The 26,676-nt window shown below is 50.6% G+C and overlaps 1 protein-coding gene across 1 annotated transcript in view; it reads right to left on the bottom strand.

Moving 5' to 3' along the window:
• Ulk4 (unc-51 like kinase 4) overlaps positions 1-26,676 on the bottom strand; it is a 398,151-nt gene that overhangs the window by 210,783 nt on the left and 160,692 nt on the right. The window contains exons 30-31 of the mRNA XM_005383568.2: positions 20,532-20,624; positions 2,997-3,045 (exon numbers count right to left, since the gene is read on the bottom strand). Of these exons, the coding sequence (XP_005383625.1) occupies positions 2,997-3,045; positions 20,532-20,624 (142 nt within the window). The remainder of the gene's footprint in view (positions 1-2,996; positions 3,046-20,531; positions 20,625-26,676) is intronic.

The following is a 26,676-nucleotide window of genomic DNA, read 5'->3' as shown; positions in this document are numbered from 1 at the left end:
AAAAAAGGAGGAACTGTGGGAAACACAGGATCCTCAGGCCCCTAGGCCCTCCCTTTGTGTGGGCCGGAGCCGCAGGTTACTTGGGGTCGAGATGAGGACTGGAATGCCTGTGCCTCTTGAGGAGAAAATGTTCTCCCCTCGCAAAACCTTGAGAACTTGCTTGGCTAGGTTTTCACAATATGGGAAAGTGGCCAGAGGCCTTGTAGATTAAAATAGAATGTCTCGGCCTTGTAGAAAATAAAATGTCCCGAGCAGTCTTGTGGTGGTGTGACAACTTTCTGCTTCTCATGCTTTAGAAAAATAAGATAACAACCGACCTTGGTTTATTGAGCACACCTGGAACAGACTGTCAGAAAAACAATTACTTGGCTCGGTATGTACTCATATGTTATCTGAAAAACTACACTTGTATGCTATAAAACTTCTTACAAAATAAACTTCAGTATGCAGTTGCAGTTGCAAACTTGGCTCTTGCTGCTCTGCATCCCCTGTGTCCTGGTTTTGTGCCTCTACCCCGGGCCCCGAGTGCAACAGACACTCACACTTGCCCAGGCCTGACAGAGGCCTCGCTGGGAGCCAACAGCCACGGAGAGCTGAAGGACGCGCTGTGTCCCCAACTCCAGGACCCATCAGTTCTAAGACGCACCGTTATGTCATCGAGCACTGAGGGAGAAAAATGTTGCCAATTAAACTATGACATGGCTCCTTCTTACTCAGAAATTTTATTTTCTTTTTATTGAAGGAGCTCTTTTAGACTTATCCTGACATAGCTTTTCTTTATAATATATCACTCTCAGGCATTTATAAAAAGGAATGTAAAAGTGAAATAAATTGGTTAAGGCAATGACAACCAGGTCACCTGTCTGAAAGCAACTGTAAAACGCCATTGATTTGGAAAGCAGACCTGGGTTTCAGAAATGTTACAACCTGAGAATCCTGTGATTCATAGAATCAATAAAATAGTGTATTATGCGTATCTTGGTATCAAAAAGTTTAAGAGGACAAGGTAACAGTTCATAGAGTACCTGCTACGAAGACCCTGCACTGATTAAAAAATGTATTTACATGGAGGAAAAAAAGCTCAGATTATTTAACTCGGGAAAGACGGAAGTACAACAGAAATGTAATAATGCTCCTCAAGGGCAGAAGGCCCCACCCCACGAAGCAGTGACTCCATCTCTTTTAGTCTCTACTGCGTAGCAGCAGGATCTCCCTTTAAAATAACAACCAAGCAAAAACCAAGAGCGCGGCCCCGCTCTGGTCAGGGGAAGAGCCCCAGCCCGGACGCGCAAGGCCATGGGGCCCAGGCCTGGTTCAACTCTCCGCGGCAGCCGCCCCAGCCAGGGCAGCGCTGAAATCGGGCACCCATCCCTTCAGCATTCTCCGTCCCGTGAAAGGCACGCTCGTGCTCGGAACTTGATCCGCAAAGACCACATGCAGCCTGTAAGAAGGGACGTTCTGCACTGAGACTCCAGGCCTTGGGGCGGGGGACAGCCGAAGGCCAAACACCACGGCGGTCAGTCACCAGAGGAGGCGAGGCAAGCCGACCGACACAGGCTGCGGGGAGCAGGAGGAGGTGCACCACGCATCAAGGCCCTCTGCACTCGAGCTTGTGCACGGCCTCGTTTCAAATGCCGACTGATGTGGCTGCCTGGACAGCTTTGGCTCCTGCCCTCTGTCCAACCACATGGCCAAGCTGCAGAGCTTGTGGCATCAGCTGTCCCCCCAAACAAATCCAATTCCGCAACACGCACCCTTCTCAAGCACCCCCGTTCCTGTTCCCGATCACAGCGTCTTCCTCTCCCTGCTCCCGGTCCCCTCTCCAGGGAATTCAGCAGAGCACTCCATGCGCTCCAGTCTGGGCTCCACCCGCAGCTCCTGCCATCGGGCACTGGGCCAGGCTGGGGAACACGCCCCTCTATGCCAGCTCCCTGTCATGCAATAACTCAGCACTGAGCTTCGGACGCTGTGTCCCCTCTGAGTCAAGCTGTTGCTGAGCTCCAGGAGAGAGGCGAGTTCTCTGAGGGGTGAAGGCCTGGAGCACTCTTCCTCCTGCTGGGAGGTGCAGCAGCGCCCCTCCGCCCGTCCCACGTCAGACCCCCGCTGCTGGCATGCTCAGCCCTCAGAACTGTGAGGAACAAGTTTCTGCTCACTGGAGATCGCCCCGCACAGCACATGCACACGCACACGCACACTACCACACCAAGCGGCTGTGCTGCATGGAAGAGGGAGCCTGCTCTGAGCCACGACGGCTCTCCACAGCAGTGAGAACACAACCTGCAGGCTGGCGCCGTCAGGTGCTTCTGAAAAGCTCCTGTTCCACTGCACAGCGGAGGCCAGACGGTGAGGACGGGCCCCTGCTCTGCACCTCACACTGTCGCGGAACCACGGCCCTCAAGTTCCAGAAGGGAGGACGCCAGGGGAACAAAAGAACCTCCCCGCAGGCGGCGCTCCTTAGCAAGCCACAGCAACTGTTTCCAACCCAACTCTCAGATCTGGACAGGGGCCTCCTCGGGTTTCATCAGGGGTGACGAGAGCCAATCCTGCACCCCACACAAGGAGCCCCCATGGGTGGCTCTCATTTAAGATGCCTGCCATGGTAGCAGAGGGACGCAGGGAAGCTGAGCCAGCCCAGTTCTGGGAAGCAACCCCAACCTCAGGCACGGAGCTGCCAGCCTGGCACCCAGGGATGCCCAGCGGAGGGAGGCCGTGGTGCTCTGCCCGGCTCCACCCACCGCCCCCCGCGAAGTGTTCTTCCTAGATGAGGAGACATCCATTGATGACTTCAGCAGAGATGAACGGCAGGTGATTCGTGAAAGGGCGGGTTACTGAGCAGCGCAGACCTCCCCGCAGCAGAAAGCGGAGGTGTGATGAGGCTCATGATACAACCAAGAGCCACAACCCTCCGGGGGGAAGCCCAGGTGACAGAGCCAACCATGCGAGCCAGGCAGAACCTGTGCAATGTTAAAGTTTCACAAGAACGTTTCCTTTCTTACCAATATTACTTCAAAAATCAGCGGGACCAGTTTGCTTTCTTCCACAAGCCTGTTAAAAAAAAAGAAAGTAATCACTTATTAGATAACATATATTTGAACCAGGGCCCTGATATAGAGCATGAAGCCCCCATGCTTAATTGCTGGAATTCTGTGACTGAGAAACAGCACGATTAAATACTTGCTTTTAACACACTGAGCTGCGGCTACGAAACACAAGAAATATGAGGCTTCTCTGAAAGCAGCTACTAGCTTTGCCTTATTGACCAACACAAAGTGAAATAGCAAGTAGATTGGTATTTTAAATGTACACATTAATCAAAATTCACAATTATTATAAAGACTATCAAAAAAGGTAAAGCTAGCTGAAATAATGAAACCAGCCCTCACCGCACAGCTAAATTATATGCATGTGACAATGTAATTTTTTATATAAGCCTCATTAGCTGTCTTCTCAGCATTAATGAATTCATCTCCAATAAATTTTAATGGCCTTTAATTTTTAAGAAATTAGACACCAATCTCCCGATACATTCTAGGCATTTTTCTCATCAAATACAGTTATAAATTGTCATCAGTTGTAACAGAATAGTATGTTATGCAATTTAAGAGAAAATAGCTTAGATAAAATCAAAACCATTCAAAAGTCACACGTTTTTAAAAATAAGAACAGTTCTTTAACCTCTAGGTACTTTTGTCCAAGAGCAGTAAACTGTTTCCAGTAACCGGCCAGGAAGGAACTATCTGACCCTTCGCCGCCTGCAGTCTCCAAGCAGCCACTCGACTCCGCCACAGCCACTAACACGGCCACAGATGGAGCGGCCAAGCACTGGACCCGTCATTCTTTATTTGTGAAGAAGACAGGCAGCAGCCACGCTGTGGCCGCTCAGTCCTGTCCAGTTCAGAAGAACCGTACGCCTGCATCACACTTTATTCACTTTATACGATAAACCCGCATAAAGCAGACAGTAACAGGGTTATCACACGGCCTCGTGGGAGCTGCTCCGATGATGCACAGCTGAAGAAATGCCTGTGAAACCACTGCATCTGGAACAATCACAGCGCTTATGACAGGTATTTGTGGAAAGTGAGACAGACATTTACCAAAGGATGAACGAAGCCCTGAGGCCACCTCAGTGTCCAGAAGAACTAAATGTGTTACTCTCTGCTGCAGCACGGCTCACAATCAACCTACATGCCAATTGGCAGACACGTGGGACACAGAAAACATGCCCTATTCACAAAAGAATACTACTTAGCCTTCAAAAGGAAGGGATGCTGTCAGTTACAACAGCAGGGATGAATCCGGACAGTGGAACCTAAATGAAATGATACCCACGCATGAAAAGACAGCGTGTGACCCTCTGTGTGCGATCTCAAAGTGTCCGACTCGGAGAAGCACAGACGAGGGGACAAGAAAGTAGTCACTTATTAGATAACATATATTTGAAGCAGGGCCCTGACATAGAGGACCACATAGGGGACCGCAGTGGGGCAGAGAAAAGGGAACAGCTGGCCACAGGGTGCGAGTGCCGGTGTCTGGGGGACTAAGGGCTGGCGACACTGCACAGCACGGTTGCTGCAGTCAGTGACGTCCTGGATACTTCCAAGTCCCTCCAAGAACAGCTTTTAAATGTCCCCCCACCAGGCAGTGATGGCATCCGAGGTGATGGGCATGCTGATCGGCCTGGCTGAACCATCGCAGGAAGCGTCTGCGCACCCCAGCATCCCTCTGTGCCCCAAATGCACAATCCTCATCCACTGAAACTCCGCCGTAATTAAAATGAGTTACTGATAGAAGTGTAACAGAGTGAGTGTGTTACTCGTGCAATCCCTGTACGCTAAAGGAAAGAGGCTTTGATGACAGATGCTCAGTTCCAGTGTGCCCTCCCAGTGCTGGCGCCGCTTGGCCCGTGCCTCTCCATGTGGCTGGGACACTCCCTGCAACAGCAGGAACCAAAGCATGTCCCAGGAGAGCCGAAGTGGTGGCCTGAGCTGATTCAGCTGTGGAGACAACAGCAGCACCTTGTGTACTCTGGTGGGTGCACCAAGGACGGAGGCGCGTGGTGGGAGAGTGCGCCTCCTGCTGGCACAGTCCCACTGGAGACCAGCAGATCAATGGGGACATTTACGCAGCCGGCCACCACAGCACGCAGAAAGGGTTCACAATGCTTCCCCACAATGTCTGGCCGCACCTGGTTACAGAAGCAGAGTCGGTGCCGGAGGGGCCAGGCTGAGTCGGGGACACACGGGGCCCTGTATTATTAGTCTGTACTGGTGCACAAGTCGCACCCGTGGCAGCTTGAGAATGCCGTTTCCGGCCCCTGTCCTCGGTCAGACACCAGCTCGGTGTGGCTGCTTTTCCCAGAGCTACAGCTCGCCCTTGGGGCCGCGGGGCTGAGGGGCCTGGGGTCCAATCCAGCCTTGCTCGCACTGGGGGCACAAGTCTGCACCCCGCAGGAGGGGTGAGGTCCCTGCGCACGGCGGGCTGTCAACAGGGATCCTGCGCAGCCCTTCCGCACCTTGCCCCGTGGCCCCCTGCACCTCCAGCACCAGCCGGGGAGGACCTGCTAGGCATCAAGTCCTTCCCACGCTTTCAGGCTCTCTGCTGCCCCCGTCTCTGGCCTCTGGGCGGGATCTGAAGCACTGCGTGACAGCCAGGCCCACCCAGACAGGATCTACTTTTCAAGGTCCCCTGACTCAGAGCCTACTTCCAACTGCAACGACCTTCACCACTGCCCTGAATTAACGTGGGCTGAGCGACTGGAAGAAGGTGCGCACAGCAGGCACTCGGACTCCCGGAGTCCTGTCTACCTCGAGCCTGAGCTTGCCCACCCCAGTGCCACCGTACCCTGCCGCCCTTGCGACTCTCGCAGGAGGTACTTCCAGGAAATCTGCACGTCCGGCCAAAACAGCCGCTTCCAATCCTGCTCGTTAGGACTTCCGGGTTCACGTTTGTTCTGTGACCAGACTACTTGTCGTCAGCACCAGTCTACAAGCAAAGCTTTCTCGCTGATATTTGCCAGTCTAGTAGGCCCACGGTGCTGATTTTAAACTAGAAATCTCTAAGATCAAGCTGAATTCTGAATTACTGAGGCGATGAATCAGCTTCAAAGAGAAATGGTTCCACAATGTTTAGTTATGGTACGGTATTGCTTATACCTGAGAGCAGCGACATTCTTAACATTTCTTCTTGAAATGTTCGCTCTCTGCAATGCCTGCTAACCCGCTCACAGAGACTTGCAGAACTCTTCCCAAGAAAGGTGAGCACCTAAGGAGTTTCTCCTCACACACAGGGCAGGGCTGCGTTTCAGCGCAGGTAAATCTGAGACGCAGCCGTTTTAGGAAGAGCAGTCATCGGACCACTCAGCAGGAAGTTAACACCGTCCTTAGCTACAGAGGGAAGACACAGGAGACAGGACGCCTCCCACACAGAGACAGCTCCCACGGTCACCCCAAACACATGGAACTTTATATGAGAAACTGTTTTGTTTGAAAGCAAATGTTTCTTCCAGGTGTGATGGCGCACACCTATAATTCCAGCACTCAGGAGGCTCAGGCACCTGGATCCTTGCGAGTTCGAGGCCAGCCTGGCTACATAGTAAGTTCAAGGCCAGTCTGAGCTCCATAGCCAGACCCTGCCTCAAAAAAAAAAAAAAGCTAAAGAAAGCAAGTGTTTCCAACAGAAGGAGACAGAAATAAAGGGAAGAGTATCTGCTGCACTAGCAGCTCTGTGGAATGCGTTTCTGCCTCACACCTGCATGGCTTCCTGATGTGGCCCCGAGGGAGTCCACGTCTGTCCACGGACATGAAGCCACAGTGTCCCTACCACGGCGGCACAGCCAGGGAGTGGGAGAGCCCTGGCAGGTCTGGGCGCAGCCCGAAGGCTCTCCTGTGCCGTCCCAGCTCCAGGTGCCACCTGGCCGCCAAGTCCGGCTTCACTGGAGCTTTACCTCACTGTCCCAGCTCAGGCAGCAGAGCCCTTGGTAACCAGCCCAGGCTTCCTGAGCTGCCGTGGGGACCCTGCCCGGACCCTCCCCGGGCCTTGAACACTGGCTCTGCAGCTGGCCGCCCTGTGTGGAGTTTCCGTGCATCCCTAGCCTTCCCTGCCACCCGGCTGTGCTCGGCCCACAGCCCTGTAGCGAAGCTGCGGAGGCCTGCGCATCCGGGCACCATCTGGGAAGTGGCTGACGGTCCCCGCTCCGTGAGGAGACACGGGGCCCACACAGCCAGGGACAGAGGAGGCAGCGTCTCCGCTTCCACAGGTGTGAGCCCGACAATAAATAGGAACTGCACAGCAGGGATTTTAAAAATGCCTTTCACCTTAATGAACTTGCTTATTTCCCACAGTCCCTTTCGGTCCTCTCACTTCATTTGCTCCACGACAGATCTGAGCAGCCAGGCTGTCTCCGAGTCCATGGCCTTAACAGGGCTTCGATGTGGCGGGAAGATGCTGGACAGAGGAGAAAAGCACGCGAGCTCAGGGAGGAGCTAAGACTGGGCAGAGGCAGAGGAAGACCGAGGACAGAAACCTTGGGCGAGCCAACAACTCAGCAGGAAGAATCAAACCTGGGGCACAGTAGTCACCGGGCGCAGGAAGGAGGCGTGGGAGAGGGGTCGGATTAACACACCGCCGGTCCCCTGTGTCAGACTTTAGATTCAGTCCTGGTTCTGTAAACTCCACTTTGTTCACATCAAGTAGCTTCAGCGTGTGGCTCGCCTCAGGATCGCTTCTAGGCCCGCTCGGGGTTCTACAGCACTGAGGCCAAATCCACAGTGCCGAGGGCCTTGGAGCCACGGGACCTGGGATTCGAGTACAGTCCTGATTTAAGAGCCCGTGTATGTATCTGTGTCTTGGGGGTGGGGGGGAAGGGGAGGGAAGGCACAAAGAAGAGAGGGCGGAAAGCAGAAGACAAAGGGAGCAGAGAGAGCAAGGACAGCGCTGCGGAGACAAGGGGGCTCCGGGTGTGAAGTAGGAGAGAAGGTTTGGTTCCGGTTGACTTTCTTCCCGACATTAAAAACTTCCTCTGTGCCGTTAATTTAAATCATGGGTTATTTCAGCTACACCATCTCCTAGCCCACCATCCGTTTACCCCGTGCCCCCGCAGCCCCAGTGTTCTGCTGTTTGCCCTGATCCATTAGTGAGGAAACTCCAGCAGCAGGCAGGGGATCACTCGGGAGCGCCGGTCCTCACCAGGTCCTCCTGGATCTGCACTTCTGGGAGAACGGTGCCCCGAGCAGTACCAGCGGCTATGGAGACACTGGGCACCGCGAGCTTCCCAGTGCAGAAAAGCCTCTCAAAGACGCAGGGCCACCTGCACTCCCGGACTCTCATCCTTTAGGTAACCTGACAATGGGCATTCCTGTAGATGGTATCCTACGGTCCTGTAGACCGTATCCCAGCGGTGGAAAGGGAAATCCTCTCCAACAGCTATTAAGATATACTTCTAAAAGTGGAAGCAAAAGTTTTTCCAGTTTAATACTGACAGCTTGCTTGTCACAAACAATAGACTAATTTGTGACATTTGTGTTACTGACAAATTGAAAACTGTATGCGGGACAGCTCTCGTGCGTCCCCGCGCACACGTACCTGCCGTGGCACAGCCACTGAGAATCCACCCGAGGCAGGACTGGAGAATACGTTACTATTAGGGACGGCTGCGCCGCACACCAGCTCTTCTGAACTCAGCCTCCTCCATGTGGAATTTTGTATTCTGTGACCAACACCCCTCGCCTCACTCCAGGCTCCTGGTGACCACTGTTCCTCTCTCCACTTGAGTTTACATTTCTCAGAGTGCACATGTCAGTGAGGTCACGGCTGTGATCTGTCTTTCCACGCCTGGTTCATTTCATTTAGCCTAACATCCTCTACATTTACCATTTAAATTAACGGCACTCATTGTAATGAGTTCCTCTGTGCCGTTAATTTAAATCATGGGTTATTTCAGCTAACATCCTCTACATTTACCATTTAAATTAACGGCACTCATGTAAATGGCAGGATGTCACTTTTAAGGCTGAATAATATTCCACTGCGCATACGTAACAAGTTTTCTTTACCTACCTGTCCACTGATGGGCAGCTGACTGTCTCTGAGCTGACAAGTGGCGCTGCAGTGACCTCTCTCAGAGATGCTGACCTTTGTGCCCTGGACGAACACCCAGGAGGGGATCACAGCATCGCATGCTGGTTCCGTTTCTAACTGAGGGTCCCCTCTGCGCCCCACACTGGCAGAACTAAGGCAGGCTCCCCCAGCGGTGGAAAGGGAAATCCTCTCCAACTGTCCTCTGTCCTTTCGATGATACTCATTCTGACAGCTGTCGTGTTGTGCTTTTCACTTGCATTTCTCTGAGAATTAGTCACCCTGAACTCCTCAATATCCCTGTTGGCCATTTGTGTATCAGAAGAATTTGAGAAATGTCTGTTCAGGTCCTCTGTTTTCTTTTAAAATTCAAGTTGGTTTCTCTCAGGCTGTTATTGTTGATCTTAGTTCCTTACATTTTGGATATTCAGCTCTTATCTGCTGTATGGCTTTAATATTTCCTCCCATTCCAGAAGCTGGCCCCTTGGCTATGCAAGGCTTTTTCATTTGGTGTAATCTCATTTGTCTGACGTTGCTTTTGCTGTCTGTACTTTGGCTCAAAGGATATACTAATTTAATAAGTAAGCAGCGTATGTAATCCACTGGACTTTCAATAAGTATTTTTTTCCTTAAAAACTACCACTCTTTTCTACGATAACATCTTCATGGAATTTTATTACTAATAAGGTGACTGTCATACGCTACACTGTTAGAATCCCGAGACATCTACAGAAACTGACCCTTTGTTCACTTTGTCAACAAGTGGGCTGAGCAGGATTTATGACCCCAACAAGGAAAAGAAATGAGAACGCTAAGCAGCGGCGCAGTTCTAGCCAGCAATCTACATGCGCCCAGAAAGTGACAGAGCAGCGCCTGAGACTCAGACACTCTTGAGCCTGGCAGCTCTTGTGCTCTTTAATTGGATGACAAAGGCCCCGTCTGAATGCCAAGCACTGGCACATATTCCAGCCAGCAACCATAACCACGTAAAACCAAAAGACTCCTGGTAGAAGCAGGGCTCTGATGGGGCAGCAGGGTGAGTTGCAAGTCTGCTGTACTGCCGGGCCTTGCTGTTCAGCAGAGCTGAGCGACAGCGGCCGTGAACGCACCACAGTCACAGGGACACACAGCTTCGTCAAGAGAGAAGCAATGAAGGGCTCCCAGCGCAAGCGCTGTGCTGACCAAGATGACACGTCTCCTCGGACATCACCAGGGAAGGCGGGACTTAAGAACAACCGCAACGTAAAAACTGCCACATACCACCAAGGAACTGACTCCTTTTTAAGATTCCAGATGCAAGCGAATCACATCAAGAACTTTGTATAGCTATTATTTCTAAGTTACTGCGCTATACACGGGTGGTTTTGCAGGCAATGAAGTCCAGGTACGTACAGGATCCTGAATTAATTAGAGACTCGGCGACCATACAAACACAAAAATTAAGTCACAATAGAAATGCTTTACTTCAAGACAGCGTTATATTTTCCTTTGCCATCATTTGCAATGCTACACATTTTGACACCATCAGAAGCAAAATAAATTTGTTTTATGAGTTTAAAACAACCAGAAGGTATTAAGCAATGAGTTAAAAATTGAAGACAATAACCAGGAAATTTGGAAACGCCTGCCAAGCAAAGGGAAATGAGGGTAACAACAAAAATGAAGATTTTCTATGTTGCCATTCTGCCACAAGACCACTGTCACCTCTTCAAAGCCCTTTAAAAAAATAAAACAAGGATGTTAATCTGATATTAAATAAGCAAATAATCTAAAGAGCATCCCCTCTGATTCCAAGGCAAATGACACCTATGGAGGCAGGAGGAAGTAAGGAAAATGATGGATTCGGGGAAGGATAAAGTGGCTTGTTTTGACGCTAGACCCTACGTGTGCATGAGAAACCCAGTATTCCTTGGAAATGTGTCAATGTTTGGATTGTAACGGCCCAGGAAAACTGGCGGCACTTGGGTTTTATCAATGCCACCGTGACAGCCACCTTCTCATGGGCACTGCCATCCACATCCTAGTGCTACCAAGGGGGAGGCCCAGTCCCATGGCACGCAGGCCTCTGACTGCTTGCACCTCCCCACTGGCCAGCAGGGAAGCTCAGTGTGCTCAGACACCCAGCACGGACTGCACGGCACAGCTGATCTCGGCAGTGAGCTCCGTGTCCGTGCTAAGAGGCCTGGAGGCCGGCACCAAGACTCCATCACACTCTGAGGGCTCAGGCTAGACTCCTTGAGGAAAGTGACTAGAGCAGCACTATTTCCACAATGCTTTCACGGCGTGTCATGGCCGCAGGGTGTGCAGGGCAGTCTATCGCGCTGCCTCATGACCCGGAGAGGCGAGCACTGCCTCGTGAGGGGCAGTGTGAGGCAGCATCCTGCTGAGATGATCACCTCCAGACTTCCACTGAAAAACAGGAGGAGGGGTACGAGTTACTGCTGTCAGTCCCTGAAACAGCCAGGCCATCCTGACCAAAGACTTCAACTGATCACTGGCTTCCAACACAAGCAAGCAGTGAGCGCCTCGAGCCTGGACACTGGGGACGGAAGGGATCTCTGCAGGCTCAGGTGCCACGACCAGAGGAAGCGGTCCCCGCCACAGCGATGGCGAGAGAAAGACCGCCGCGATGAACAGCTCCAGGCTGCAGGCCGCTGCGAGAATGCAGATGCCAAGGGCTGTTTCCCAGGCAGAGAGGGCTGGTCTCGACCCGCACCCAGGATGAGGAGGGGAGGTTTATTCATCCAGGATGAAGTCAGGGGAGGACTCTGAGACGGTGAGCACGGTGACTGGGGAAAATAGGCCGAAAAGTGCAGACCACCAAAGCAGTCACGAGAAAGGTTTACACCCTGAAAACTAAGTGAATTTTCCCTATGAGTCAGCAAGAAAAACTGAATTCTTTGGCCCAAACTCCTATGCTCTCAGGCTGGTGTCCTCCAAGTTGAGCAGAACGAGAACACCAAGGTGGATGGCGAGAACTGCGTGGCTCTCCATGAGCGCGGAGTTCTGCAGGAGTCGGCGCTGAGCTGCGCCTCATGGACACAGGCAGAGGGACGCGCCCGTGGGTTCCAGTCTGGAAGGACTCGGAAGGAGAGCCGGGCTGCACTGGGCGCTGGCACCTGCAGGTGTGACGGCACGCGAGGAGGCGAGGGGGCGCGAGGAGGGTGCGGGCCTCAGTGACGACGGGGAAACCGGCAAGAGCGTGCTGCTGCCTCTGCCCACGATGCTGAGGACGATGTCCAGAGACTCGGACTGTTCTTCCCAGGGAGAGGACACAGTGAAACCGGGAGCAGTGTCGCTTTGAAGCCCACTGTGATAGTCACTTGGGTTTAGAAAAGCAGCTCTGCTTGGTAGGACAGACAACAATACACCAGGAGGTCTGGACCCCAAATCTGATCGTACATCAAAAATGAACTGTGGGCTTTGGGCCACCCAATTCCCCGGGGAGCCTCACCTGCTCCGGGTAGAAGGAAGCCTCTGCCGGCATCCTAAGCAGGCCTTTTCACACCGCACCTTTGATGCTGGCCCTGGGGGTTGGAAATGACTCGCCCTGCAGGGTCTCAAACCACACCAGACCCCAACCACCTCCTGCTGGAGCTCCAGCCACCGCAGGCCACTCATCTACCTCATCATGGTAGGACAGGGCCTGGCCCCTGAGTTCACCTCAACCATCAACATGGCTGATCCTCGACCTGCTTCACCCATCCGCACGTGCCGCTCCCATGGAAACGCCAGGGCTTCCCCACCTCTGACACACTCCAGTCCTGTCTGCCCAACTTGGCCCCAGGGGCATGGTGAGCCCCTCCTCTTGGGATCTGAGGCCTACAAACTATCTTTCCATGGGTGTTGTCTCTTTTCAGCTGGGTTTACCATAGCTGAATAACAAAATCGACATTTTAAAATGCCCAAATGATCTGCAAAGTTCCACACGGCTTTAAGCCGCCAATAGTTTTTATGTTTGCATCAATAAAGACAAAACAGTTTTCTGCCTTTACATCAGGAATCAACAACACTTTCTGAAAAGATTCAGCAGTAAGCACTTTAGGCTTTGCCGGACACAGGGTCTCTGCTCCCCATTTGTCTGTTTGCAAGGTTTACAGCTCTTTTTGAATGTAAACACCACCTGCTTCCAATGCAAGTCACCCACGACAGCCACCAAGCCTGGCCGAGGCCAGAGCAGGCTGACCCTGCACAGACGAGCAGGGCATCCTCAGACGGGAGGGGCTGCAGCGACCCCACACGCAGACAGGATGTGCCACACGCGGCACAACTGGAAAATCACTCTCACACGTGTGTGATAAACTCTAAGTGGCTCCCCAGCGGTTTCATAAGTATAACTCACTCACGAAACAGCTGTACACTCCTGACCCAGGAATAACTGCAAAGTACTCGTGAGCGTGGGCTCACAAGTACTCACGTGAGTGTGGGCTCACACGTGCACGGGGAGAACACAGCGGGCACATGCTGTACGGAAGTGACGCCCTCGTTGGAACCCAGCAGACACGGGCTCCAGCTTCACACACCCGAAACCACAGCAAGAACAACGCGAGCCCACTCCACCCTCACCCACACTCGAGCACAAAACCAGCGCCTCCAGCTCTCCACCTTCCCTCCGGAGTGGAAGTGCTGTGCTCCTGACAGACTTCAGAGGCACGTAACAGTCACTAGCGCAGGAGCAAGAACGTTCCCTGGAACATCAAAATGCTAAACTTTTCAAGGATATAGCAAAAGTTTGTACTCAACTGCTGAAAGGGTAACTTTAATGGAAGAACACAAAACACTTTAGCAAAGTCAACAGCTAGGACAATTTTAATCTCCAAAGCTTTCCTACGTAAATTTCGACACCAACAATGCATGTTGGTAGGTGCACAGCAGTGTAACCCTTTACGACTCCCATCAAGCAGAGAGAAAGGAGGTCCAAAAAAACCTTTTGAGTCAAGGCACTGCAAAAAGAGCCAGAACTCAAGATTTGCCCTTTTCCAATCTCTCATGCGCGCCTGAGCCCCTGAAATTCCTCTCTATCAAGACGTGTAGACGTGGACCCTGCTTGAGGAAGTGGTGGAGAGCACTGCCCAGGGGCTGAGTTCATCAAGGGGAAAAGCAGGTTAAACAGAGTTTGGGCCTGAGGCTCTTTGTGTATAAATCTGAAGGCGCTGGGGATCCTGGGAGACTGGTGGCTCCAAGTCATGAGGGTTTGTCTCCATGGACACTTGAGAAGCAGTAAATTACTTCTGGAGAAATCCATTTGCTCTGATTATAACAAAGTTTGCCTTTGGTGCATAGCTTTCATTCCTTATGATTTCATGTGAGCAAATGCTTGCACTAAATTCAGCTAGCTGAGGGGGAAAGACCCTCAAATGACTTAACAACAGGGAGACATCCTGAACACCCCAACACCTCTGCGAAGGTGGGCTTTTCCTTCTATCATATTACAAACTTTAAATTAAAACAGAATGCCAAAACCTGACTTAAGCCAGTGTGATGGCGCATGCCGGTAGTCCCTGCACTCAGGAGGCTGTGGCAGGAGGATAACAACAAACTTAAGGCCAGCCTGGGCTACCTAGTGAATTCAAGATTAGCCTGAAGCAGTGAGGCCTTGCCTCAAAAATAAATACATAAGTAAAAACCTAACTTTGCCAAGATGTAGAGACTGAGAGGCAAACGAAAGCCGCTGTGAGGCTGGTGTCTGCCGGAGGTTCCTCCTCCCCTCGCCTGGGCCCCTTCCCTCACCGTTCTCTGCAGGGTGCGGGGCTCTGGTCAGAGTCACCCGCACGGACGCTTCCAGCTCTGTCAGAGGGGCTGCTCTAAGATGCGCCCTCAGCAGCTCCTCTCACCATCAGAAGGACGAAAGGGAGGAGAGGTGAGGAAGGAGGGGCGGGCAGACAAACGGCGTCATCCACGGCACCTCCCACACTGAGCGCTAACCTCACCTCGCTTTCCAAAGGAGGAAGCTGAGGTGGGACAGGCTAAGCTTCTTGACCAGGATCACACAGCCAGTCGGGGAACCGCCTTTCGGTGCTGCCACCATCCTCTGCCCGCACTCTCTCTGACATCGTCCTACACTATGTAGCTGTTTCCTCGTTAAGTTCTAAGCATCTTTCAGGTAAGAACCTTACCTTATGCTCTATCTTTCTCATTCAGCACTTGCCAATTAGATGTTTAATAAATGAGTAAATCAAAAAATGAAGACACAGACCAAGAATCACAGATGCAAGCCAGCTGGGGCTGGGAGACCTGAAGACCTGCTTGCTTTCATGGAAGGACACATCACTGATTCACCATGAGCTTCCTTTAAGAGATCCTTAAAGTTCCACTTTTTTCTGACTTATTCTTGCATTTTTAAATGAATCTTGTCATAAAACAAATAGTTCTAACATTCTGGGCATCCTTAAAGTTCTACTTTTTTCTGACTTATTCTTGCATTTTTTTATGAATCTTGTCATAAAACAAATAGTCCTAACATTCTGGGCAAACTTAAATTATGACAATTCTTAGACTCAGAACATAAACTTTTTATAATGCAGAAAAAGAACTAAATTTTGCTCCAAAAAATCCTGACTTAAAATTCAATTTCTTTGCTGAGGGGTCAGGCGTGGTGTAATCCCAGCACTTGGGAGGCTGAGGCAGGATAGGAGGATTGCCTCAAGTTCAAGGCCAGCCAGGGTTACACATGAGTTCAAGGCTGGTCTGAACTACAATGGCAAGACCCTGTCTCAAAAAAAAAAAGTTAAAAATTTCTTTGCTGAGAAAGATTGGCTGAGAGCTAATTAGCTCTAATGGAAGGACTGCTCTCTTGGAGAGGAAGGCTGGGTGCGACTGAAGACAAAATTAAGATGGGACAAGGGCAGGGCGTGGGAGCAAACACTCCCCATGGCACAGGCGCACTCACGGGAGAGCAGCTTGCCTGTCTGCTGCGACAGAGCACATCCTGGTGGACTAGATTCGCCAGGGCAGCAGCCTCATCCCTGCCCCTGCACTTCCTGCTCCTGTAACGGAACACCCAACACCAGGGGTCCACAAGGAAGGAAGCGCATGTGGCCCAGGGCTCCAGAGCCTCGCACTTCCTAACTCAGAGGACGGCGAGTGCACCATGTGGAAAGGGCCGAACAGCAGACCCGGACCCAGAGAAAGTCGCCATCCATCCGGGAGGACCCTGCGCCTGCGACCCCAGCGTCACCCCCAGCTCTGCTCCCTGCGCCGCTGCCCTGAAGCAGGAGGCTCCCACGCCAGGCACGGGGGACAGCGAGGCACAGCAACACCTGGTGCAGACTGGACACACGCGCGATTCTCTCTGAAGGGGAAGGAAGTGCTCCCAGGTGCCGTGAGCGGTCTCTGCGGGTTCCCTTATCCGCTGAGGGTCCGATGAGGTCAGAGTGAACACAGTAAGAGCAGTGCTCCACCGGACACGGGGTCTCGTTACAGGGGTTGCCGTCTAGGGCCCTAAGCCCACACGCACAAGCCTAGTAAGTTACGATGCACGTCCTCTAGGCACAGGATGCTGACGGCCCCGACCAGCAGATTAAATCACAATCAACAGTTGCTGGTTATTTCATATTGCTAGAGACTGTTTGCATGAAACAATCAGGAGTCCTCCTCTTGATAAACATCTAAGTCAAGCATTTTACCTAAAATTGCTATTACAAGTCACGGGGAGGACCTCTAACATAGGACGACTTTACACACCAAATTAGAGGTGACAGCTCTCAGAACTAGGCCTACGTTTGTTCTGGCACAGTAAACACATAAAACATAGGACACTCATAAAAACAAAGCAAATCACATGTTGGATATAAATACATAAGAAATATTATCCGATGACCTCAATGCAATAAAACTAGAAATTAACATAAAAGGCTCAATTTTCACATATCAGAGATCAGCTGGGCGTGGTGGTGCACACCTGCTAACCCCAGCACTCTGGGATGCTGAGGCAGGAGGATCACAAGGTTGAATCCAGACTCAGCAACTGAGTGAAATGGCGAGACTCTATTGCAAAAAAAAAAAAAAAATGGGGGCTGGGGATTTAGCTCAGCGGCACAGTGTCTGCCTGGCAAGCGCAAGGTCATGAGTTCAATCCCTGGTACCAGGGGGGGAAAAAAAAAAAAAAAAACAGCAACAACAACAACAAAAAAAAAAAAGTAAAGGTGGCAGGGCTATTGCTCAGTATGGTGACCCAAACTGCCATCTGCTCCCTACTTCCTGAAAAAAGAAAGCCAAAGATCACACACCCGTGAACTGCATCAAGGGTTTACTGCAAGCACCATTCTTGCACAGCTGGTAGAGAGAAAACTGGCACGACTTAGACTGCAGGCAACTTAGCAGGCAACTGCACAATTAAATCCTCCAATTAGCGGCTGAATCTTATTTGCATGTTTACTCAGCTGGGGAACTCCAACAATGACCTCTAGACCTACAGCCCGGATTTCATCGGCCTGGGTGGAGTCAGGGACTTGGAACTCACCTGACAGAGTCCAGGGTGACACCAATGTACCCACAAGCTGGGCACCACCGGCTTCCACCTTTAATGATCCAGTTCCACGTCCAAATAGTTAGCATATGACGGGACGAAAGTCCTGCCACTAATTAGAGCTTCGTTTTAAATAGTAAACTATTAGGAAAAAACAAATATTCTCTATGTAGAAAATGCAATCTATGCATCTGTCAACAAAAGACCCAGACGATGCGTGCCTTCTCCTTCGCATAAGCTGTTACTGCCTGAAAGTGGTGCTGGCTGGTGCTGCCAACAGCGATGCGACAACTCACACAGACACAGTCGCCGCAGCCATCTCCCCGGAGTGCACAAGTGCCAGATACACAAGATTGCTCGCTGCCTGCAACATCACAAGATCAGAATCAGCTCAAGGCTGTCCTTCAGATGCTACTAAATTATGAAGTGAGGGAGGAGGAGGTCCATAATGCCATTCACCAAAATGGTTCAGATATCTTTGTGGACCAGTATTCAACATTTGTGCTGCCCCTGTAAACTGTTACACAGTATCCTATGTAACATATATGTGCAGCCTATAAAAATATTCCAGTATCATAATGGTATACCATTGGAAATATACCACTAAGTGAAAAACACCCAGGGGCAGAAAACACATACACAGTACGCTACTTGTGTATACAAGGAAGAAAAGAGAAAATGCATGTTCGTATTAGCTTGCATCAGGACACAGATGTAAGGAAGAGGAGAATGTAAAGCAGACGAGGGTGAAAAATGCCGGGCCGGGAAGGAAAGGCTTCTGTCTTCTTATGCTGATCTCTTCTCCTAAAAACAATGTATGACCCATTCAAAATATTTCACTTCAAGGGCATTCTTAAAATCCTAGGCAGGCACACAGCCATAATCCCAGTACTCAGGAGGCTGAGGCAGAAGGATCCCTTGAAGTTCCAGGCCAGCCTGGGCTAGATAATGAGTTCAAGGCCAACTTGGGCTACATAGCAAGATCCTGTCTCAAGAAAACAAACAAAAAATCCTAGTCAAGGAAATATAGACAAACCCCCGAGCCTGGTTCTTTATCATGTGCCCTGCCCCCATCTCTAGAGTTTGGTGACAGCTCTGTGCCCGCCACTTGGGGCCACGGCGCCTGCTGCAGTGGACAGAGCCGTGGGCAGCAGCCACCCAAGCCCAAACCTAAGAGGACAGGGTAGACCTGACACCTGCTTCTAGGGCAGGAGAATCTGAACAGAATCCAGCAAGAGACCCCAGGGACAGCACAGGTGCCTCCAAACAAGGGAGAGAAGGCACATTACCAATCTGTTCAACACAGCAGCGCAGGCATCTCTGCGCACCAGTATTCAATCTGCTGCCCTTTGAAACTGTTACACAGTGGTCCGTATTATGGCTATCTCGTAATTTGAGTCTGTATTTGTGTAGAATTACCTAAGTTACAGAAAACGGTAGCATTTTAAAAACTAAGTGCCTACAGGGAAATCCTCTGCAGAACAGCTTCTGAAAAGTAGCCCTGTGTTTGAGGGAAACTCGACACATATTTTAATTAGCTGCACTCAATAAACATTAAAAGATATTCAATATTATCAGTCTCTAGGTGAATGGGAAATAAAGCAAAGCCCCTATCAGTGCAGCAAAGATGTAAAATAACAGTAAGAATAAATACTCTGTGCAAAGATCTCCATATCATGTTGATAAAAGAAAAAGCGATTTCTGAGAAGACTTGGACAGAACACTATTGGTTTACAACCACTACACAGCACAGTAATTTAGCAGGATGCTGTCTCAAAATCTAAAAATAACAAGGGGCCAGGGATGTAGCTCAGTGTAGAGTGCTCCAGGTTTGAGCCTCATGCTACCCAAACAACACAAAAAAAGACAGAGTAAGCGCAATCTGTTCAAACTCAGGAAAGGATAAAGTCGGCACACAGCGTGGGTTCCTGACGTCAGACGTCTAGGACGAAGCTACCACAATTCGTCCTCAGCTTCTAATGCACACCGCCCCTCAGAACCAGCTTGCTCCTTGGGAAGAGACAACAGTGTCCTCTGCAGGGCAGATGTGGACTCTGGAGCCTTTGTAAGGTGCCGAAAGGCCAGGAAAACACAGAACTTCCAAACAGCTAAGCCAAGCATCCACTCTGTTCCCCAGCTGCCCACCAGGAGGCATGGGACAACAAGGTGACACTCTCACAGCACCCCTGGGTAGATGGAGGCCGCGCCTGGCAAGAGCCACGCAGCCCAGCACCCAGGAGACCCCAGCCTGACCCCCTGGCACTGCCAAGACCCCGCCATGCACAAGCACGCCCGCTGGGAGCCTGGCTGGGCGGTGCCCCACCCCCTGCACACAGCTTTCTTTTTTGCTGGGATCAGCAGTGGCGGTGGCACCTAACAATGCCTTTCAGGTGGCAGGAACTTGGAAGACCACATGGTTTCACTGTTGAAGACCAGCTGGCTGCTCGGGTCTGCACCGAGTCTTGTGACCCCAAAGCCCACACGCCTCCGAGAACACTCCACCTGGCTTCCCTGGTGCCCTCTGTGCTCCTGAGCACACTGTCCTTGGCAAGGCTGAAGGAGCCCAGGACTCCAGTGCCAAGGCGACCAGCACCGTCACATTCAGCAGCTGCAAGAGAAGAGCGCTCTCCACTATTTTAAAAAGTAGTGAACCAATAGAACGGCACCAAGTCAGTCAGCACTACTGAAATTTAAATAAAGTGTCCTGTACAAAATAAAGTATAAGTTAACACTTTTAAACAATATGTATTCATTTTTCCCCTTTAAAGAATTTACCATTTTTAGCATCACCCACTCCACAGGATACAAACTCGGGGTCACGAATGTGACAACAGCACTGACGACAGGTACTGCACCAGGAAACACGAAGAGTTACCACACTGGCAGCTTAAACGCTGGTCTTTCAGAATCTCTCTTCTCTACACATTTTCAAAGCATACAGAAATCTCACAGAGAAAAAATGAGACGAAGAGGCGCACAAGTCCAGTACCTGGTGAAGGTGGGGTTGTGCTCTGTCATGGCCACGAGCAGCTTCAGTGCGTAGGCAGGCACGGGGTCGGGCTCGGTGAGTATGTGCTCATACCTGCAGGGACACAGACATTAAAATGCTCAGGAACACTCCCTGCTGGAACGGCAGGAGCCACAAAGCGCAGGACAGACATTTGGACGCACCACGATGAGCTGCAGAACCTTAAAGGTTCTCTCAGCCAGAAAGTCCCCTCAGCCTCCCCTGCCAAGGAGGCAGCCATACTGACAGGGTTATGGTGAGGAAGTCATGAGACAAGCACTAGAAACAATCACCAAGTGTCAGTTCATTTTCTTGTTGCTGGGACAAAATACCCAACACCCAAAGGTAAAGGAGGAAAGGTTTACTTGGCTCACAGTTTGTAGAGGTTTTACCTCACAATCAGCTGGCTCTAAGGCAGGGTGGCATGGTGAAGGGCAATAGTTCACGGCAGTAGAAGATAGCAAAAGCAACAAGAGAGGAGGGAGAGCAAGCCTCTTTCTGTCCCTTACATTGTATGCAGGCTACCTGCCCTAGGACAGGCATAGCACTCACACCATTAATCACAGCATTGAACCATAAATCAATCACAAACTCTAGAAACCCACCCCATGGCTGCATGATGCTTTGGGGGGACATCTAGACACAAACCATAATATTCTGCCCCTGACCCCACAAAGACTCATGTACACCCCTTTATGCAAAAGGCATTTAGTCCATCTCAAAGGGTTGCCAAAGTCCTAACAGTGTCAGTGTTGCTGAAAACTCCAAGTCCCAAGTCTCCTCTGAGATTCAAGGCAAACTCTCCACTGTGAGCCCCTATACAAATGAAAAGAAAGTTAAACACTTTCAACATTCAATGGCATGACAGACATTTCCATTCTAAAAGGTACAAAGAGAGAGATACAAAGGAATGGGACCGAAGCAAGTCCAAACTCCAGCAGGGCAAACATTAAGTCCTGCAGGTCCATGTGCAGCATCCCAGGCAATCTGTGGCAAGACGTGAACTACAAAGGGCTTGGGTGGCTCCATGCCTACAGCACTTCCAGTGTTTGCAGCTCTCTCATGGCTTCTCTCTCAGGCCCAGTTTTCTCCCTCTTTGGAATTTTTCTTAGATGATCCACATTTCTGGTTTCTCCAAACTTCTGGAGTGTCCACTGCACCTTTGGCTTCATACTCACAACTTCACACACTGCCCTCTCAGGTGCACACTACACGGCCTCCTAGGCTGCCTTCTGAAATCTGTGTGGAATTCTTCCTTAACCCACAACTCTTCACTTCTGCATGCACCTAAAACTAGTGCCACATGGATGATGCCAAGGTCTGCTGCCAGCTGGAGCAATAGCCAGGCTTTCCTCTCTCTCGGCTGTAAGGGCTGAATACCTGCATCACCGAGCACTCTGAATCCAATTCTGAGGAAAAAATTCTCTAGGATGCCACAATTCTGGAACATGGTACTCTGGGGCTTTCTACTCAAAGCAAAGATTTTCATTTTTGCAGTTTTGAGGCTGTAAAGGGTAGAGTCCTGCTGCTTCTTGTGATGCTGTCAGGCCATTTTCTGTATTCTCCTATTCCTTCTCTGCAACTGAGATCTCCTCATGTCTATCTTGCAGTCCACGGCTTTACTGAAGCTGCCTTTCCGGTCAAACTCACAATGTTTTAAATCATCCCGCTGGGCTCTTTGTTCTTGATTCTCAAAATAAATCTGACTAAAAGCCCCAAACAGTCGTCATGCCACCACGTCAACATTCAGCTGCCTTGAAATTACTTCTGCAAGATTAATTAGTCCACCACCCTTAATCTCAGTCTAGGGCAAGTCTCTGGACACAAGTAAAATGCAGATAAACTTTCTGCGAAGCCAGAACACATGTCTTCTGGAGTCCAATAGCCAGTGCAGTCCTTTCAAATAGAAACTTCCAAGCCAGGTCTTTATCAGAAGGATTTCTATCCGCCTTCTCGTCTTCTGAGCTCTGACCAAAATCTCCCATACAGAACAGCCTAAGATGTTCCAGCTCTACTTTTTCAACCAGCATCTCCAAACTTTTGCAATCTCTTCCCACAAGCCATTCCCAAAGGCTCTTGAACCACATGGTCAGGTATAGTCACAGCAATGACTCCTCTCCTGGTATCAAATTCTTTCTTAGTTACTTTTCGTGGTGCTGGGACAAAACACCTGACACCCAAGTTAAAGAAGGAAGGGTTTATTTAGTTCACAGTTTGTGGAGATTTCAGTCCATAGTCCATTGGCTCCAAAGCAGGGTGGCACATGGCAGAGAGGCAGCAGTTCACGATGGTGGAAGACAGCAAAAGCGACAGGAGAGGAGGGGAGAGCAAGCCTCTTAACGTCCCTTATATTATATGCAGGCTACCTGCCCTAGGGTGGGTATAGCACTCACACTATTAATCCCAGCACTGCACCATAAATCAATCACAAACTCTAGTAGCCCACCCCCCTGAACACATGAGGCTTTGGGGGGACATCTACACACAAGCCGTAACACCAGGAAGGCATGGTATCTCTCTCTGCACAGCGTCCTCACCATTAGTGCTTTAAAATTCCAAAAGAATAAAACTCGAAAGTATTCAGCGAGTCTCCCTGACAATATCCCTCCTGTTCCCCCCATGCTCTGCCCTGCGGAGGCTGCTGTGTGAACCACAACCTGCTGCAGGTCAGCACCGGTACTCAGCACCGCGGAGTCCGTCAATGAGCAGCATCTAGAGTGAGCAGGTGGACGGATGGACAAACCGACCAACTTTACGACCTAATTCTCCAGGACAGTCAACAGCCAGCGAGGGAGGAAAATCCCTCCAAAAGTCCAACAGGGTATTTAAAAACCTGTGGCGTGAAACACATGCTTTTCCTCCAGCGCACAAGACCTCAGGCTCTCCGCACTCATCTAGTCTCGTTTGTAACTCATTGTGTAACAAGCTTAATTACACAGCTGCCAAGCCCAGAGCCATCACAAAGGAGCCAAGTAGAGAGGAGAGGGACAATTACAGGATGGCAACCTGACAATTACAAGAAACGGAACTTGAAAGCATAGGAAAAACAAAAGAAAGGTACCCCAAACTCCAGGCTGAAGGCGCCCCTGCTTCCGGCAGACGGCCCTGGACACACAACGGCTGGGGAGCCATCAGCAAGAAACGCCACGCTGGGGGCAGTGTCCTGTGGAGGAGCCAGGAAATGCCAACCCTTAGAAAGGCTGCTTGAACTTTTAAGTTAAAACAAAGATCTGCCCACGTATGACCCAGATGAAACATGAACCACTCATAATAAAATCACAGCTAAGTCGTCCACAGAGCAAAGACAGCAGCGTGTTAAGAAAATACAGCACAAGCAAGCTTGAACAATGCCAAGAAAGACAAGAACATCAGGAAATCAGCCAATCTGTTCCACTGCAGGAATAAAATAAAAATCAAGTAAACACCTGCAAAAATGATGCTGTGCTCGATAAACTAACATTCGATACCAATTTTCTTTAAAAGGGAAGAGTGCAGCAGATTAGAGAATAATCAGTTCCTTTCTCTAAATATTCCTGTGAAATACCAAGCTCTTCTCCTGGCCTGAGGTCCCGAGAATATGCTCAGGTTCCAAGGTTTGCTAGGGGACTCCGAGAACTCAGAATACTACTATACCACTAATTATGGCTCACAAATGCAAAAGGACACGGATTAAAATCAGCAAGGACAGAAGGTTGTGTCTAAGAGAGCCCTGGCAAAAGCTTGCAGGTGCTGTGTCCAGAGGCCAGACAAGTGCTTGGTCCTCCCAGCCACCGGACACAGAACTGTCACCAGGAGCAGCTTACCAGCCTCAGCGTCCAGCACTTTTACAGGACAGGCCCCTGGTCATGGGGCTCAGTCTGCAGTCCTGGAGGGCAGGCTGTGGGCATGCTGAGGCACACACTAGCACTGTGTGGCTGGAGTGTGCCATCTGGTACGTTCAGGCTGGGTACACAGAGACACCCTAAGGTGGCCTCAGAGTCGGGGCAGGGCCAGGGTCTTGGGATGGTTCAGGGTTCAGAAACCCTGCACCGCTGTTAATGAACCTTTCACCTGCACACACCAAATAGGTAAACTGAGACACTTCTGTTGAAGAAGGCAATAAGAGAAGAATGTCCTTGCCCTTTCCCTCTGCCAGCACTGGCAAAGTGTGGGCTGAGGAGTCTCTCGGGGAAGAACGGTGAGAAACTCCTCATGAGCCCCTCGCACTCTGGGGACCCCACCTGGACCTTCTGAATGACGGGGGAGGACACAACCTCACGAAGTAGTCTCTTTATTCACAGGCTCATGTAGAAAGCACAAAAGAAAAGGTTTAGAAATGTAATAGAAAAAAAATCCTCAACAGAACCACAGAGTACTTTTCAAAACAAGCTTAACAACAAGCATATAGAGTCCTCACTAGCGGAGAAGGCACCCCGAATTACTGACTGCACCAGAAGCAGGTCAAGGCCTTAAAAGCGGGGAGGCAGAGTTGGGAAGCTGTGTAGAATCCTCCCGAGGAGCACTCTTCTGTTTTCCTCTCGCTGGGAAAAAGCCACAGGAAGTTCATAAGGAGTATGTTCACACACAGCATCTTTGGGCTTATGTCAGAGACAGCTCTGCAATAGTCGGCAGGCTCTTGACAAAAGTACACTGTGATTCTGTCCACTCAGCTTCTAGGGAGAGACAAGGCAGTACACTAATAGCAAGTGGGCCCCACGCTGTGCTGTCTGCAGCTCAGCAAATGAAAAGAAAGAAAGAGAGAAAGAGGGCTGGGGATTTAGCTCAGTGGCACAGTGCCTGCCTGGCAAGCGCGAGGTCGTGAGTTCAATTCCTGATACCGGAAAACCACCTCCACCACAAAAAAAGAAGGAAAGAGAGAGAAGCCTCAGTGCTGGGAACTGCCTTGAAGAGGGTGACTGGGCAAGCATTCTGATGCTCGGAGCTCAGCTGCAGGCTGAGGTCATGGTTACCTCATAGAGCCCTGGCAAAGGGTCCCTGTACCCAACCTCTCTACCTCCAGGGCCCTTCCGACCCAGAAGCTGGAGCAGCTGAACTCAAGAGGGGAGAACTCCCAGCCACTGGGAGTGAAAACCCTTAAAAACAACAGATTCTTGGCCCAAGCAAGAGGCTGAAAACCAGGCAGTCCTTGCCTGCTTGTTTTTCATTCTGAAAATAAATAAATCCTGGACTCACTGAGAGCCTGGGGGAAGCAGCAGCCACTGAGTCAGCTGAGGAGTGGAAACAGCTATCCAGTGGCTCTGGTCACGGCCAGGTGCCCTCTGAGGGAGCGACCAAAGAACCGGCCTCGGGAGTGAGCGATGATCTCCCACTTTCCCGAGAGGAGGGGAGGAGGCACACAGCTCGAGGAGGGCCGCTCTGCACGGATCAGGGCACAAGACCTCTTTCAGGCTCCAGGAGTAAACTCTGCAACAGGGCGGGGAGACTTGACTCAGCACGTGAGTGAGACTAGAGGAACATCCCGCCCAATGAGAGCTGAAGTGCGCGATGAAACCACCGCAGCTATTAAGCACAGGGTGGGCACAAGAATGCACAGGACAGCTAACGCACGAAAAGGTGACGCCCACACGGGGCAGGAGGAGTAACTTCAGGGTGAGACTGACTGGCTGGGCAATGCCTCATGAAATAGCGAATTAAATATCGAAGTGAAAATCCACAGCCTCATTTCACAGCAATGAACAGATATACACACACTCCTGGGTAAGAAGACAGCATTAGCGGTGGCATGAAAACAAATGCACAAAATGAAGGAGAAAAGTACAAAGTCTTTAAAAATTAAATGTTTCACAATGGCAAAATCACTACAAACCTAATGAGGGAAAAATGTGCGAAGTATTTGCAGAAGAAGTGACTCTCACTAAGGACAGAGAAACCAGATGAGGAAGTAGGAAGACGAGGATCTGAAATGACCAGCAAAGAGCAGAACAGAGTCTCCATGGCCAGGTAAATGCAGCCAATGTTAGGCCCCAGGATGCAGAGGCAGAAGGCTGCCGAGCCAGGACTGCCAGGAGGAAGTTGAGGGGTGAAAGGGCCAACGCAGCAGAGCGTGAGACGGACCCAAGGCTTCAGCTGCTGACAGACAGACGACTGCGCGTAGGAGGAGGCCGGACAGCAAAGGGAAAACAACCTC

This window comes from Chinchilla lanigera, unplaced genomic scaffold (assembly GCF_000276665.1).
Source record: "Chinchilla lanigera isolate Chin_1 unplaced genomic scaffold, ChiLan1.0 scaffold00019, whole genome shotgun sequence".
In the NCBI taxonomy this organism is placed as follows: domain Eukaryota; kingdom Metazoa; phylum Chordata; class Mammalia; order Rodentia; family Chinchillidae; genus Chinchilla; species Chinchilla lanigera.
This window is presented reverse-complemented; position numbering and strand designations above follow the sequence as displayed.